This window comes from Octodon degus, unplaced genomic scaffold (genome assembly GCF_000260255.1).
Source record: "Octodon degus isolate 3935 unplaced genomic scaffold, OctDeg1.0 scaffold00056, whole genome shotgun sequence".
NCBI classification, from domain to species: Eukaryota; Metazoa; Chordata; class Mammalia; order Rodentia; family Octodontidae; genus Octodon; species Octodon degus.
In genome coordinates this window covers 5431995-5447438 of record NW_004524632.1, presented here as the reverse complement: position 1 = coordinate 5447438, position 15444 = coordinate 5431995, and the positions used below count along the sequence as shown (strand labels likewise).

The following is a 15444-nucleotide window of genomic DNA, read 5'->3' as shown; positions in this document are numbered from 1 at the left end:
AGGCAAAACAATAAAAAATTTAATTTAAAAATAAAAAATAAACTATTAAATGATATTGGTGTCTCAGGACAGAGCACTGTGTTTGTTCATAGCGCATCTGGTGTGTTCAGATTTTTTTTTTAATGTATTTGGTACAGAGTCTCACTACACAGCTTTACACAGCTTGTAGGGATCCTCCTGTTTTCAGCCTCCCCAGAGCTGGGATTATAGGCATGCACCACTACACCCCATCTAAGTGGCCAGCTCAGTGCACCTGGGTGCAGGGCCAGCGTGGCATGTGGTACTAGGGATTGAACCCAGGTCCCTGTGCTTAAGCAGGCACTTAGTCTGCTGAACTATCTCGCTGGCCCTATAGTTATATTTGTATGTGTAAAGGGATGTAGTGTATGTATGTGCGCATGTGTTTGTGTGTGTCTGGTGTTCATGTGTACACACACAGTCTGGTGTGTATGTGCTTGTGCTGTTGTCTCCTCACACTGTATGCATGACTCTGTGTGTGTGTGTGCGCGCGCGTGACATCTGCACATTGGGCGGTATGTGTTTGTGTATGTGTATGTGTGTGCTTGGGCGTGTATGCATATGTTGTAGTATACGAGGCGTGGATGCAGTCGCACATGTGTGTGTCCGAGTGTGTACGTGTGGCACCCACATGTGTGTGCATGTGACTGTTGTGTGTGGGCACAAGTGCACGTGTGGGTTTGAGTCTTAAGGATCCCTTGAGAAACGCTCCTCGGAGCAGTGTTGATCACAGCTGGCTTCCTGGGAAGGACATGGTTTAGGGTCCTTGCTGTCTAGGACTCAAGAGCTGTAGGACTTGGGTAGGGCCACCTCTCTATCTGGCCCCTAAGACACTCCACAGCTTCCGTCATGGCGTGCTATGGACATTTGGGACAATCCCCCCTGCTGGCCCACAGAGTGCCTGGCAGCCTGTCACTGTGGCTCCCTGCCACCCTCACTGTCCCTCTCCTGTCACAGGCACCTGCCATGGCTCCTGCAAGTTTTCCAGCCCTTGCTCAAAGGCAGACAGTGGAGCCTGCGGTCCCGACAGCTGCCCCTACTGTGCCCGGATGGGGGCAGGAGAGCTGGAGCCCGTCGACCAGGAGATGCCCGACTCTGACAGTGAGGCTGTGTACGAGTTCACACAGGATGCACAGCACAGCGATCTCCGGGACCCCCACAGCCGGCGGCGACGGAGCCCAGGCGTGGACACAGAGCCCAGCCCCGTGCTGGCCTTCTGGAAGCTGATCTGTGACACCTTTCGCAAGATTGTGGACAGCAAGTACTTTGGCCGGGGGATCATGATCGCCATCCTTGTCAACACCCTCAGCATGGGCATCGAGTACCACGAGCAGGTAGGGCTCGAGGCCGGGCCAGTCCTGCAGGCCGCGCTCTCTGGGCAGCTGCATACTGCCCGCAATCGGTGTCTCTCCCGTGTTCCTTCCCTCTCTGAGCTACATGGCAGGGAAGAAGGGTGGGGCATCCCTGGAGGCTGATGCAGTTATGTCTCCAAGTTTCTTTGTGAGTGTGCAGTTGCCGGGCCGGAGTGGCCTCAATTGCCCTGCGAGCTTCTCAGAGGAGGCAGGCCAGGAGCGTAGCTGATGAGGGAGACCATCCTTGGAAGGATTTGGGTCTTTGGAGAAGGTGTGGAGGGCTGCAGGCCCCCCAGCACTCTGCCTGCTCCTTGAGGGGGCGGCCGTCTGGTGGGAGGACAGGACTGTGCGTGGGCGTCATGTCAGATGAGAGACGGCTCTGTCGTCCTCTGCCGTCACTGCGGTGGGAAGCAGGGCAGCTCTGGCAGATGAGAGCGCCGGGCATGGTGAGGTGACCTGCAGCCGGCGCATCGAGGGCCCCTTCTGAGCAGCGGGCTGTTTAGTCAGGAGAAGAGGAGGCTCAGCAGCGGGCGAGCTGTCCTCAAATATTTGAAGGGCCGTCATCGTGCGCAAGAGGAGCCGGCTGAGCCGGGATCTGGGCTGCAGGGAGGAGGCCGATCCTCTTCTCCGTGCTGTGCAGGGAGCCAGAGTGAGGCTGGGGGACGCTGTGCACCCCCCAGTGCACGCTGCACTGCCCCCATGGGGCCTGAGCCAGGCTTGGCTTCCCCTCCCTCATCGTATGGCCTTGCAGGTCACACTCCCCACTGCCCCCGCTAGCCCCCAGAAAAGGAGGGCCACCCGGAGGCAGGTGCTGTTCCCTGCCTGTGGTCCTGCCCTGCCCTCTTCTTCCGCTCACTTCTGGGGGTTCTCATTTTCTGGGGCAGTGAGGAGGGGCCTGAACCACCAGAACCCACCTTTCCAAATGTCAGGACTGAACCTCCGCACTCCGCACCATGTTGAGGACAGAGGCATGAGGGGTCCCTGCCAGCACAGCAGCCATGGGAGGGGCACCTGGGCCAGCCAGAACCTGGAAGGGCAGTGGAATGGTGGGGGGCAAGCAGGGGGAGCAAAAGACTGCTCATGCAAGAAGCTCTGCAGCCCTCTGCCTGCCCCACAGGCCTCTGCCCTGTGGGGTAGCGAGCGCTCAGTGCCTACCCACACTGCCCTCCCTGCCGCAGTCCCCTCTCATGGACACCCCTCCCTCTTGTCTTGACAGCCCGGCCCCCAGCAGCCATACCCCCTCCTTCACTGTGGAGGCAGCCAGGCAGGGGGCAGGACACCGGCTGCAGAGCCAGCAGGTGGGCTCTCGTGGCACTGCGGTGGGCGTGTTGTGTCTGGGCCGCGTGGGGTGTGGGTGTGCAGCTCATACCAGCTCTGCCAGCCTCCCGGGGAGAGGTGCTTCATGCTGCCAGGTGGGTGGGGGAAGGTAGGACAGCATTTTCTCCTGGGACCCAGGTAGTGGCAGCCCCTAACCTCCTGTGACCTTGCCGTCACCCTAAGCCTCAATCAGGTCCCCTCCTTTCAGGGGAGAGGGGGCAGCTCCTCAGTGCCCTCCTCTCTTCCCCAGGAGGGGTACCCAGCTGTCCCTGCCCAGCCAGTGCTGCTGATGGAGCTTTGATGGCACTGGGAAGAAGCTGAGTCACACAGACCTAGGACAGATGAAGCCACAGCAAGAGGGCTTTCAGTTAGACGTCAGGAAGGACGCCCCTTTGCAGAGGAAATAACAGCCCTCATTTGGGGTGCCTGTAGCATCTCCTTGCTGAGTTCCTGGGCAAAAAAGGGACAGCCTGCAGCTCTCCCAAGCCCCCCTTGTGGTAGGGAGGCCTCGCTCAGTATCTGCCACGGGGAGGTTGATTCCAAGGCCTAGTTGTTGAGGGCCCCAGGGGGCGAGGGAGAGTCCTCACAGGCGGCGAAGATGGGATGCCCCAGAAACTGCCACGGCCCTGTGCTCAGAGCACTGCGGCGTGAATGTCTTGCCATCTGGGCCCCTGAGCAGGCTGGAGGGGGTGCCAGGGAGGCAGCGTCACGGGCGTGCGAGACAGGGATGCCAGCAGGGCTCAGAGAGCAAGATGGAGACCCAGGGGAGGAGGACAGAGAGGACAGAGGCAAGGGAGACCAGGAGGTGGAGGGAGAGCTGGAGATAGGGGCCAGAGACATGGATGCTGAGACACCGGGGAGCTGGGAGCTGAAGATGAGGTCGGAGACCCAGATGCAGAGAGGTGGGAGACTCCTTTGGGGCCATTGCTGGGGAAGTGAGCTGGGGGCCCTTCAGTGCTCCTGAGCAGCTGATGGTGTCCACTGCTTCTGCTATGGATTAGATTGGAAAGCCCTGGCCAGCATCCTGGAGGTGGAGTCCTGGTCCTCTTTCCCTTGTGGGCCCTGTCGTCTTCACTCTCACCACTGCCTGTCAGCTTTTTTGCTGGGGGTGATAACCCCGCCCCCTCCCTCCCATCCTGGCTGGGGGAGCATCATTCTGTCATAGCCCATCCTCCCAAGGCTGGCCCCATGCCCTCCATTGGCTTCTCACACCCCTCAAGCACTAGCCAGCGGGGACCTGGCAGGATTGATGTGCACAGAGGGACAAAGACACAGGATACTTGGAGAGGGAAAAAATAAAGCTGGGCTCCAGAAGTATGTGAACTGATATAGAAAGAAAGTGTTGTCCCAGGCAGAGCTCTGACTTTGGTGAATTATCTATCCATCCATCCATCCTTCCTTCCTTCCTTCTTCTGTCCATCTATCCACCAACCCATCAATCCATCTGCCCATTCATCTGCCTACCCTTCCACCCACCCATTCATTCATCCATCATCCATTCATCAATCTATCCATCCACTCGTCCATCTATTATCCACCAACTCACCAATCCATCCACCCACCCACCCATCAATTCATCCATCCATCCACCCACTCACCCATCCACCTATCCATCTACCCACTCATCCATCCATCCATCCATCCATCTATCCCACATATACTGTGTTGGGCCTAATCAGTCATGTGCTGAGGAATGTTTAATATCCTCAAAATGCCAAACAAATCTCTCCCTTTTTTTTCTTTTTACTTTTTTCTCTTTTTGAAAGAAGGTCTCTATACAGTTCATGCTATTCTTGAGCTGACTATGTAGCCCAGGCTGGCCTCGAACTAACATCGATCCTCCTGGCTCAGCCTCCTGAGTGCTGGGACTACAAGTGTGCACCACCATGCCTGGCTTAAATCTCACTTTTAGAGTTCACCAATTTATATGGTGTAAACATGGTCCTGCCAAAGCTCATCATCATGTCACTGAATGTGAAGTTGGGAAAAGACACACTGCCCTGAGCCTGAACTGAGCCAGGGAGGGTAGGGGGACACAGGGGGCATCAAGGGAGAGCTTGAGAGGCAGACACCCAAATTTAGTGCAGGCATTCAGGTGATGAGATGGGGTCCAGGTCCCAAGAAGCTAGGAGGGAGTTTGGGTTTGATGTTGAGGTTCATAGGCTCTCAGTAAAGATGTAGGCAGGTCAGTGGTGTGACCAGGTTTGTGCTTTATCAAAGGGCCTCTGGAAGTCATGTGTCAGGTGGCTGTGCGGAGGGACACACTGGGGGCAGGGGCCGAGAAGAAGGCTCCTGTGGGCATCCAGGCAGTTCATGCTGGCTTTTTCTTTGCCCTAGAGTTGTTGAGGAGGGGCCAGAGGACTGTCAGGAGGCTGAATCTGCAGGACTCAGCACCCGTTGGCACTCTGCAAACAGGGAACAGAATGATTGTCCAGCTTCCACCTGGGATGGAAGCTTCGGGCTTGAGCTGATTTGGGAGCTGTCCTGACACCATACCCAGCAGGATGTGGGAGCCCAAAAAGGGGGTGGTTGTGGATCCTGGTACCACTGGGGCTGCACTGGGCCAGGGTATGGCGCGAGGGGACAGAGCTGCAGGACGGGGTCTCGGGGACACAAGGTACCTCCTCTACATTCCCTTCCGGCTCTGAATCTCAGTGGGTGTCCAGGTGCTGACCTCTCACTGCAGAAGCAAGATGACAGCCTGTGGGGACGGGAACAGAGGGAGAGAGCGACAGAAGGACCTGGGTAGATGGCCTTGCAGGCCAGGGGAGGACAGGGTAGGGAATGATTGTGAGTGGCACGCTGACTCTGGGCCCGTCTTGTCACTCCAGATACATGTCCAGAGAGGGTTTCTATTTATAAGTGAGTAGCTCGGCTGCTCCCGGTGCGGTGCGGGAAGCTGGGGGTTGGGGTGGGGCAGATGGGATAGGCCTTAACTTTTGAAAGGAGTCAGACTCCTCTGGAGTCTCCTGACAGCTGGGGAGCTCTCTCCCCGAGGAACTTACAGACACCCCAGCTGTGGCCTTTGAATGCAAGGGTGCATGGACACCTCCCCTGAGCCTGTCCCTTGGCCTCCAGGAAAAGGAGTTGGATCTGGGAACTGTTTGGGAGACAGTTCTTTGCCAACTGACCTCCCCACCCTTTGCTGGGGTGCTTGGGGGTGGGGGCAGGAAGGGTGCTGTCTGAGATGTCTGGCTGGGGGTGCCCCAGGCTCCCTGAGGGGGAGCTTGTCCAGGGCACACATGCTAGAAGACAACAGCAGAGTGTCAGGGCTGGGGCAGGGCTGGGGCACCCTAGAAACCAGGTTCTAGTGAGAAAGTCCTGTCGCATGGACAGTTCCTGCCCAGTGCTGTGAGGGGCACTTTTGGAGACCAAGCAGGGGCTCTTACACCGAGGCAAAGGACTTGAAAGGCTTTGTGAAGGAGGCCTCTTTATTTATTTCTCTATTTGTTGTTGTGTTTTGTTGCAATGCTGGGCTTTGAACTCAGGCTCTTCATACGCTAGGCAAGCGCTCTATCACTGAGCCACCTCCTCAGCCCTTTCAAATGATTTATTTTAAAACAAGGTTCTGCTAAGGTTGGAGTTGGAGTTGCAAGCTACCTGCCTCCGCCTCCTGAGTAGCTGGGATAACAGAAGTGTCACCCTAAGGAAGTGGCTTTGGGGAAGGGCCTGGAAGGTAGGATGACAGCGGGAGTTAAGGGCAGGGAGGTCTGAGAGGATGGCTGAGGGGACATCAGCAGCCTGGCTGGGAAATACGCCAGGTGGCACAGGACTGTGACGCGCCTGAGCAGGGTGACAGGAGTTGGGACCAGTGGTGCTGAAGGAAGCCAGAGCCTCCAGTAGGTGCGGGCCAGGTGGGGGAGGGCTGCGAGGCTATTTCTGTTGTTCACCCACAGGCCCAGAGGGCCCCAGGGCGGGGCTGTGAGGGAACAGTTCAGCTGTCCTGCCTGTGGGCCTGGGCCCCTGACTGTCAGGGGTGAAGGGAGGGCATGAATCCTAGACAACCCTGAGGTTCAAGAATCGGGGGAAGGAGCAGGTTGTGGAGTGAGATGAGAGGATTTGTTTTGGAGGCGCTGAGCTCGAGATGGCTGTGGGCCATGCGGGGAGGGAGAGGGAGGGAGATCAAGCAGGCGGCCGCGGCTCCCTGGATGAGGAGCCAGTGGCTTGGAGAGAGATTGTTTAGTGTCGTCTACACCCTGGTGACAGCTGGAGAGCTGGAATGGGGGCGATGCTGGAGGGGGGCGCTGAGAGGAGGGAGAGGGCCGGACTGAACTCCTCATGGAATGTTGGCAGAGAAGAAGGTGGAGATGGAGATAGGGCGCCAGGAGGTGGCCGCACAGGGCCAGCAAAGCCAGGGGAGGCCAGGTGTGAGGCCTCAGGGGCTGGCATAGGTGGGGTGGTGCCAGGTGTCCACCAGGAGGAGGCCAGGAGAGCTGTTGGTGTGGTGTGGACCAGGCTGGGAGCCCAGAGGATAGTGATCAGGCCCCAAGGCAGGTGTGAGGGGTGGCTCCCCTCTAGCAAGGGAGGAAAATGACAGGAAGCAGGGTGGGCACATGGATTGACTGGCACAGCTCAAAGGGTCAGAGATGGCGACCACAAGGGTGGGGCAGTGGGCTGTGAACTGAGGCATGTAGCAGCCATGGGCGATCTGGCAGGGGCCAGCAGCCCAGTCATCCCGGACTCCTTCATGGCTCTACAGCCACACTCAGCATTTCCAGGCCCATAGCACAGAGGTGGCAGGCAGGGGCTTCACCTGGGCCAGGAACCTCTGAGGTCTGTGGCACAGGACAGACTTATGGTCCAGCTGGGGCTCTAGGCCAGAGATGGTCTGGGTGGATGAGAGGCGTGGTGACAGCTCCAGAGTTAAGGAGCAGAGAATGAGTGGACTGTGGCTTCCTAACCTGTGTGTTTACTAGGGAAGACTTTGGGGACCCCAGGGTGGCAGGAACACAGGTACCCTTTGGGGTGCAGTAAGCATGCAGTGCCTGAGGACCGTCCTGCCACCCAGGTGACTGACTTGCTATGTTTCCTTACTCAGTGACCCCTGTCCTATCCCTGGAGCAGTAGGTGGGACCATTGGAAGCACAGAGATGAGCCAAGGAGTTGGAATTGGGGAGTAGGAGGGAGCCGAGAGATGGTAGTTGCGATGGCAGATGGGTGACCTGTCGCAGCCTTCCATCAACTCTGGTGGGGCTTGTCCACCCGCTTATATCTTCCCTGGTCCTCCCTGTGGAGGGTGTACCCGCCGCAGGCTGCCATGCCGGCCCTCCGGCCTCCTGCTTGGACTGCTGCAGTACACCTAATTGATCTCATTTCTCCCCTCCATCTGCATGCAGCCACCACTGCAGCCAGATTAATCTTCTTAATACACCAATTTGCACATCCTACCCTACCCCCCAGAAGCCTCAGTGGTGATGCTGTGGGCAGACAGGTCCAGCCTGAATCAGGGTCAAGGCCGGCGGCCCTGCCCACCCTGCAGCCTTCTCCTGCATGTTCCTTCCTCTGTGCCTCCCCCTGCAGCCTCCTCCACCCCTCCCCATGCCCTCAGCAGGGTCTGAGCTCCCTCTCTGTCATTGGTGGCTTTGCCCACACAGAGCTGCTCGGAGATGCTCTGTGCCACCACACTGTGGAGCCAGCGTCAGGTCTGTGCCCACAGGGCTACCCTTACTTGGCCCAGGGCTAGCAGCTTTTGTGGGGTTTAACACCTGTGTTCTGCAGAGCAGCAGCAGCATGGGCTGGTGCCCCTGTGTTTAACACACTAGCCAATGACACGTGAGACACCAGAACTGAGATGCTAAGGGCCTTGTCCAAGGTCACACAGGTAGAAAATCTCCAACAGAAGGCCTCCTGGCTTCAGGTCCTGTCCCACCTTGGCATCATGGGTGTTCTGCATGCAGAAGGCACTTTAAAGGGTAATTGGAGGCAATGCTGTGGGCTTCAGGGAGTCCTGGGTCTCAAAAGAACCAACCTGCTTACCTGGGACCACAGCGACAGCAGGGTGACAGCTTGGGGTGGGGCGCAGAGGTTTAGTGAACCTCAGCCTGGAGCAGAGGCTGGGATCCTTGGTGCAGAAGCTCCGTCAGCCTCCACTGGGGCTTGACATCCATGCACAGCAGTACGGATGCAGCTGAGATCCTGGAAAGGATGCCTGGGTCCGGGGATCCGGGGAAGGGAGGCTGCAACTTCCCGACACCTTTTGTGCTTTCTCTGGGTACATCCTGGGGACGACATTGTGGGAAGGGTTTCAAAGGCAGAGATGAGGGGGCCAGGGAAATGGCTCAGTAGAATAAGTGCTTTTCCAGCAAGCGCAAGGGTCTGAGTTCAATCCTCGATTCTGCCAAAAAAAAAAAAAAAAAAAAAAGGCAGAGATGCAAAGCGAAGTGCAAGAGACTTTGGCTTTCTAGGGATCCATGTGACCTCCATCAAGTTCCACGCGTCTAGGGCCTCGGTTCCCCCCTCCCCAGGCATTTAGGAGGCCCAGGTCCTTCCCTCCGCACTTGTGAGCAGGCAGCAAGTTAAATCCCAGGAAATTTCACTCCTGGCTCACTTAGTGTCCTTTGAGCCGAGCCCAGCTGCTGCGGTGGTGCCGGCAGTAGCTTGCTCTGCCCCTGCAGTAGCTTGCTCTGCCCCTGCTCTTCCAGGCGGCAGTGGCCGTAATTACGGCTGCAGTCCCTGGGGCCACCATGTTGCTAAGATTGTGTCTCTGTGTCCTGTCCTGCGTTGGCAAAACATTCCCAGCCTCTGGTTTAGTAACTTGGACCAGCTACCTGGGGGAAGGGAGATTGTTTTTATGACCCTCTGCATCACTGGTGTGGGGGAATCCTGAGCCCTGAAAGAAAAGGTCCCCAGGTGCATGTGCAGGAAAGAGGGGGGACGGTCCCCCTTTTTGCCTGTGTCAGGCTCTGCCGCTTCTCCAGGTCTGTGTGGCGGGCTGGGGCGGATGCTTCAGTCTTTCTTGCGCCTCCCCTCCTGGGCATCAGCGGTGCTGGCCTCAAGGGGTGCCCTGTACGTCTTTCTCCGAGAGCCTGTGGTGGGCATGCAGATAAGCAAGCTGTGACTGTGTGCCAAGCAGGGGGGCTCTCTAGGTGACACTAGAGAGGATGACAGCAGCCTTTCCACACATGCTGTCTCTGCCCTTTGCATCTCACTGACTGAATAGCTACACAGCCAGAGCTATGGTGCCTTCAGCTATTAGAAAAAAAAAAAAAAAAAAGGTTTATTAATTCTTATTTTTGGTAGCCTTTTTGAAGAACAGATTGAGCATGTCTCATTCAGAATGCTTGGCACCATGGCTTGGGTTCTATAGCTTCATGGTAGAGCGGTTGCCTAGAATGCACAGAGCCTTGGGTTTGATCCTCCACACTGGAAAAAAAAAAAAAAAAAAAAAGGCAAAAGGCAAAATGCATGGCTCCATGAGTGCTTTGGATTTGGGAATATTTACATATACAGAAGGGGGTGTCCTGGGGGCGGGACCTACGGCCTAACACAAACCCACGATGTTTCTGACTCTCCTATATGTATGTCCTGAAGGTAACTTGTGGACTGTTGGTTGTGTTCCTGGGTTTAGACCCATCACAGGAGATCGGGTGGAATTTTCCACTTGTGGCATCAGATTGGCCTTCCAAACAGTTTTGGATTTTGGAGTATTTTGGTCTTTGGATTTTCAGATCAGACATGCTCAATGTGTCTAATTTACATGACACGAAATCCACCCGTTGTAGGTGGGCCTCAGCTGTGTGTTCACATCAACCTGTTCTTTCCGGCTGTATCTGAGTTGACTTGAAATGTAATTTTATGTACATTAGAAGATACATTACGTACTCAGCTCAACCATCTGTCTGGATTCAAAGGTCCTCTGTGGTGGCTGTGACTTGGGTCTGAGTCCTGAGTGGCTAATATTATTGAGGTCATTCTGGGTGCAGCTAAGACCCTGTTCTGGGCTCTCCTGCCCTGTCACCTGCCATCTCTTGGCCTTTCAGAGGGCTGCTATGTGTTTGGCATGGGGAGAAGCATCACTCCTGTGTCCTCAGTGCTTGTCATCTGTCCAGCTCAAGGTGGAAGCTGGGCATGTAAAAGGTGACCAGGAGGTGGGGTTGCTGACCACCACTCTCTGGCAGAACGGACTTGAGGTGTAGAGGGTGAGGTCTGGGGCTGCGTCAACGCTGACAGCAGCCACTTCCCCACCTGCTCCACCATGCTCACGCTGGAGGATAAAGATCCTGCCTCTGTGACCTTATTAATTAGGTCAGGTGGCAGTGGCCCCTCCTGCCTATACTCTCAGTCTGTGGAGCGGAGATTCACTTGTGATCTTCCAGAACACCAGGCTCCATGTCCAGCAGCTCCCCAACACACTCGCCCTCTGGTCCTCTTCTTCCCCTGCTCCCCCTTTCCTTGCCTTAGGAAAGAAGCCCGTGCCTGGCCTGCAAGTGTTCCTCCCCCTGTGGCCATGGGGCACCCCTCATCTGCCCATGAGAACCCCTTGCTGCCACTCTCCTCACCTCCCTCCCAGGCTGACCACACAGATGGGGCCATTAGGATGCATTTGGCCACACCCCAGACCTGGCGCCCTGCTTGGGCGGCCAGACAAGGCAGCTGGGTAAGCAGGAGGTGACAGATGGACCAGCGCCTTGGTTGGCCGTTTCTGTAGCACCAACTTCTTAGCAGCTGCTCTGAACTTTGGTTTTTGGGTTTTCTTTCCCAAGTCAGGTGGGCTGTGGGTTCCACTGGGGCTGTGTCCCAGTCCTCAGCTCTGCCCTGCCCCAGCCAAAGCCGGTCTCCTGCTTCCCATGTGTCCTCCCTGTCCCTTGGGGAAATCCACTCACCCTGCGGGGTTCAAGCACTGCCTCCTGGCTAAGCCTTTGCCCACATGTTCACCCTCCCCTGCCTTCGCTCCCCTGTACTCCCGGGTTTACTTCTGGGATCATTTGTCCTGGCGGTGAGGCAGGGTCTGAATGCCCCGTGGGTCTTCAGCCTGTAAGTGCATGCACAGCTTGTTTCCAGCCAGAGGTAAGCTCCAGGGAGGCTGGTGTGTGGCTGCCATGTTTTCATGGCTCCTCTCATTAATGCTGGCGCATCGCTAGACATCCAGGAGACGATTCCTACCTCGAGGGAGGGGACCAGGGAGCTGGATGGCAGATGGGATGGGGTTCGGCTTTTGTTTTTCTGAGGGCCTCTCTGGGATATGCCCTTAGTCCCAATCCCAGGCCCTGGGTAGGTGCGTGAAAGGAATTAGCGCATGTTTTACAGACCGGTTGGGAATCGTGCTGAAGGGCCCGGAGTGAGTGACGGCAAGGCTGAGCTCAACTCCAGGCATTCTGGGTTCAGGCTGAGGCTGCGGGGTCTTCCTCCTCCTGAGGTCTTCTCCAGTCTGCGTGTGTACTTGCACAGCCTGGCGTGTGTTCCTGCTTGCCTGTGTGTATCTAGTGTGTGTGTGTATGGCCAACAACCGTCCAGCGCACGCCTTCTGCGCCCGTGGAGTAGTGTGGAGCTGTGTACCTGTGTGTGGGGCCACGTGACTGGGTGTGAATGGGGAGCCTCGGTTGTGGCCCTCTGATGTTGGCCAGCGCCATTGCCCTGCTGGCCCCTGCCACCGCGCTGCGTGACAGCCCAGGACAGGGTGCTCTGCCCAGTGGAAGTATAGCAGAGCCCACACTCAGGCCCTTGGTGAGCCTGTGGCCCAGGACCCGAGAGCTGGCCATGGGGAGTGGCTGCAGGGGCTGCCCTGAGCACACGATCACCCCAAAGTGGCTGTTCCTGCCCCTCCTCTCCCTGGGGCCCATGTCTGGAGGGAAACTGGGATAAGGGGCTCAGGGAGGAGGCTGCTGCTTCACGCCCCGCTGCCCTCCAGCCCGAGGAGCTCACCAACGCCCTGGAAATCAGCAACATCGTCTTCACCAGCCTCTTTGCCCTGGAGATGCTGCTGAAGCTGCTCGTATATGGTCCCTTCGGCTACATCAAGAATCCCTACAACATCTTCGATGGTGTCATCGTGGTCATCAGGTATGGCTACCCCCGTGGCTGTTGGTGGAGGAGAGGCCATGCGGCCCACTATGTGGGATATAGGAGTCCGGGCTCCTGTGGGCCACTAATCCCTGAGGTGAGGCCTTCTCTGTAGCCCCAGCACTGGCCCTTTGCTCAACCTCACTTGGCTCTTGTAGAATCAGCCAGGCCCCTCTCTGGCCTCCTCTCTTTTCCTCTACCTCTTATCCTCAACTCTACCCAGTGGGTGAGGATTAGGGAGTTGGCTTTAGAGAGGAGTTGGAGGAAAGGGGAGGCCTGACCAGCTGTCCCCACTCGCAGAGTGCTTGGAAACCAACACAGACACTGGCAACTTGCTTTAGGGTTTCCAAGACCTTGAGAAAGTATTCCAGCCCCTCAGGCCTGGGGCCAGGAGAAGGGCTTTATTGCTCTTTGGAACTGGCTTTAGATTTCATTAGAAAAGAGCAAAGCAAATATTCTATAGCTCAATGCAGTTGCATTGGCCAGGTTTAGGGAGAGGGCTGCCTGCTGCCAGGGCTGGTCTCTGCACCCCCCGGGGAGTAGTTGGGGTTGGGGCCATCCCCTGGACCCTCACCACCTCCGGGACCCCAGAGCCCAGCACCATTCCTTCTCTTGTGCCAGCCGGCTGGTCCTAGCCCTCAGGCGTTGGGTCCTCTGAAGGGGAGGGCAGGTGGAGGACAGGGGCTCAGGCTGCCTGCCCCCCTGCAGTGTGTGGGAGATCGTGGGCCAGCAGGGGGGCGGCCTGTCGGTGCTGCGGACCTTCCGCCTGATGCGGGTGCTGAAGCTGGTGCGCTTCCTGCCGGCGCTGCAGCGGCAGCTTGTGGTGCTCATGAAGACCATGGACAATGTGGCCACCTTCTGCATGCTCCTCATGCTCTTCATCTTCATCTTCAGGTGGGCGGGGGCAGCCCCAGGGGCTGGGAGGAAGGGAGCAGGTGAGTTAGGGCTGACCCTGTCCCCGTCTCCTGTGCCTTCAGCATCCTGGGTATGCATCTGTTTGGCTGCAAGTTTGCCTCTGAGCGGGACGGGGACACACTGCCAGACCGGAAGAATTTTGACTCCCTGCTCTGGGCCATCGTCACCGTCTTTCAGGTTCAAGGATCGCAGGGCAGTGGGTGAGCAGGAGCCATGGGATGCCCTGTGAAGGCCCTGACTCGTGTCTCCCGCCCCCAGATCCTGACCCAGGAGGACTGGAACAAAGTGCTGTACAATGGCATGGCCTCCACCTCGTCCTGGGCCGCCCTGTACTTCATTGCCCTCATGACCTTCGGCAACTACGTGCTCTTTAATCTGCTTGTCGCCATTCTGGTGGAGGGCTTCCAGGCAGAGGTAACCCCCTTGCAGCCCAACCTCAGGGAGGGGTGGGATGCCTTCTCCCTCTGCTCCCCCCTGTGGGAGTCTGGGAGGTTCCCCAGGTAGCACTGCCTGGTCTGAGTCCCTGTCGTGTGGCTGATGGGGTGGTTGGGTTATAGAGTAGCAGCCAGTGGGCTTCTCTCTTCATCAGATAGCCCCTTCCCCAGACAGCCAAACAGGCCAGGTGGCAGACCCACCAGGCGGTGGGCCCCGGTGTGCCAGAGTCCTGTGGGACATCAGGTGCACCCTCTGGGCCGCAAGTGTGGCAGGCTTGTGTGTAAGTCATCTGAGTGCAGGCTGAGCTAATGAAGATGCTGCCAGGGCCTGGGGAGGGCTGAGCTGCCCGGGGTGAGAAATGAGCCCAATTAGCTGCAGCCATGGCAGAGACAGGCGTCCTATTTCCAGTCCTGGCTCCATCACCTCCGTCACAGTCCACGTCATCAATTAATATTGATTCACATTGATCCTGCCCTGGCCATGCCAGGGCGCAGCCTCCGCCACAGAGGCCCAGCCTCTCCCTCTCCTCTAGCTTTGTCTTCCTTCCCACCCGAGACCCCAGATCCACACCAATATCGCACCACCTCAAACAGGACAGGCTGACCCAACCTAGAAATGCTCCTGGTCCAACTTGGAGGAGCTCTTGGTCCAGTTCTCTCTGGGTGACCCGGATGGAAACTCCCGCTGCGGCCTGGTCTATAAATACCTGGCACATGGTGGAAAAAAACAAAAATCTATTTTCCAACTCCTTCTCGGCCTTACGAGGGAGGGCCATCCCTGTGGGCCAGGCTGGTCTGGTGGGGTGCGGTCCCACACCAGCCTTTCTCCCCACTTCCTTCTCTTTTAATCCTCTAGTTATCTAGTCTCACCTTTCTTCCCTGCCACTGGCAGCTGGGGTTGGGAGGGCTCTGGCCATGGCTGGGCTTCTTTCAGAAGGAGGGCTATTGTACTCTCCCCAGAATGGAACAGTTCTTTGGGGTTTCCCTGCAGCTGCAGAGTTGAAAGCTGTCACAGGGCTCCCTCAAGAGCTGGGGTCTCCATGGCCTCATGCTGGGCTGTGGCTAGTGTCTGGAAGGAAGAGGAGCTGAGTGGGGACAAGGCCCTTTGTCACCCTCCAAATAGTAGCTCCTAATAATTAATCTCCCCTCCAAAAAAAATTCCCAGTGGGCCTCTGTAAGGGACTTGGAAACCACCTTGAGCCTGTTTCTGTCCCCTGCTGTCACCCAGCCACCCTGGCAGTGCAAGGGTTCCTGCCACAGGTGGTCCCCTCCCCACCACTTGGCCTTTCAAAAACACCTTGTTAAATTGAGTGCAGCTGGTTGCTAGGCAGCAGTGACATCTGAGTGTGGGAACAGAGCTGTCTGGTCAACCAGGCCCTGCTGGGAGCCAGAAAGCTGCCTCAGGGTAG

General features: G+C 57.2%; 1 protein-coding gene across 9 annotated transcripts in view; it reads left to right on the top strand.

The window, feature by feature from the left end:
- Positions 1 to 15444, top strand: part of Cacna1g (calcium voltage-gated channel subunit alpha1 G) — a 59206-nt gene that overhangs the window by 15872 nt on the left and 27890 nt on the right. For all 9 annotated transcript variants that reach the window (XM_004633611.1, XM_004633609.1, XM_004633604.1 and 6 more), the window contains exons 9-13: positions 976 to 1352; positions 12535 to 12686; positions 13395 to 13580; positions 13664 to 13778; positions 13860 to 14015. In XM_004633611.1, coding sequence (XP_004633668.1) covers positions 976 to 1352; positions 12535 to 12686; positions 13395 to 13580; positions 13664 to 13778; positions 13860 to 14015 — 986 coding nt within the window. The remainder of the gene's footprint in view (positions 1 to 975; positions 1353 to 12534; positions 12687 to 13394; positions 13581 to 13663; positions 13779 to 13859; positions 14016 to 15444) is intronic.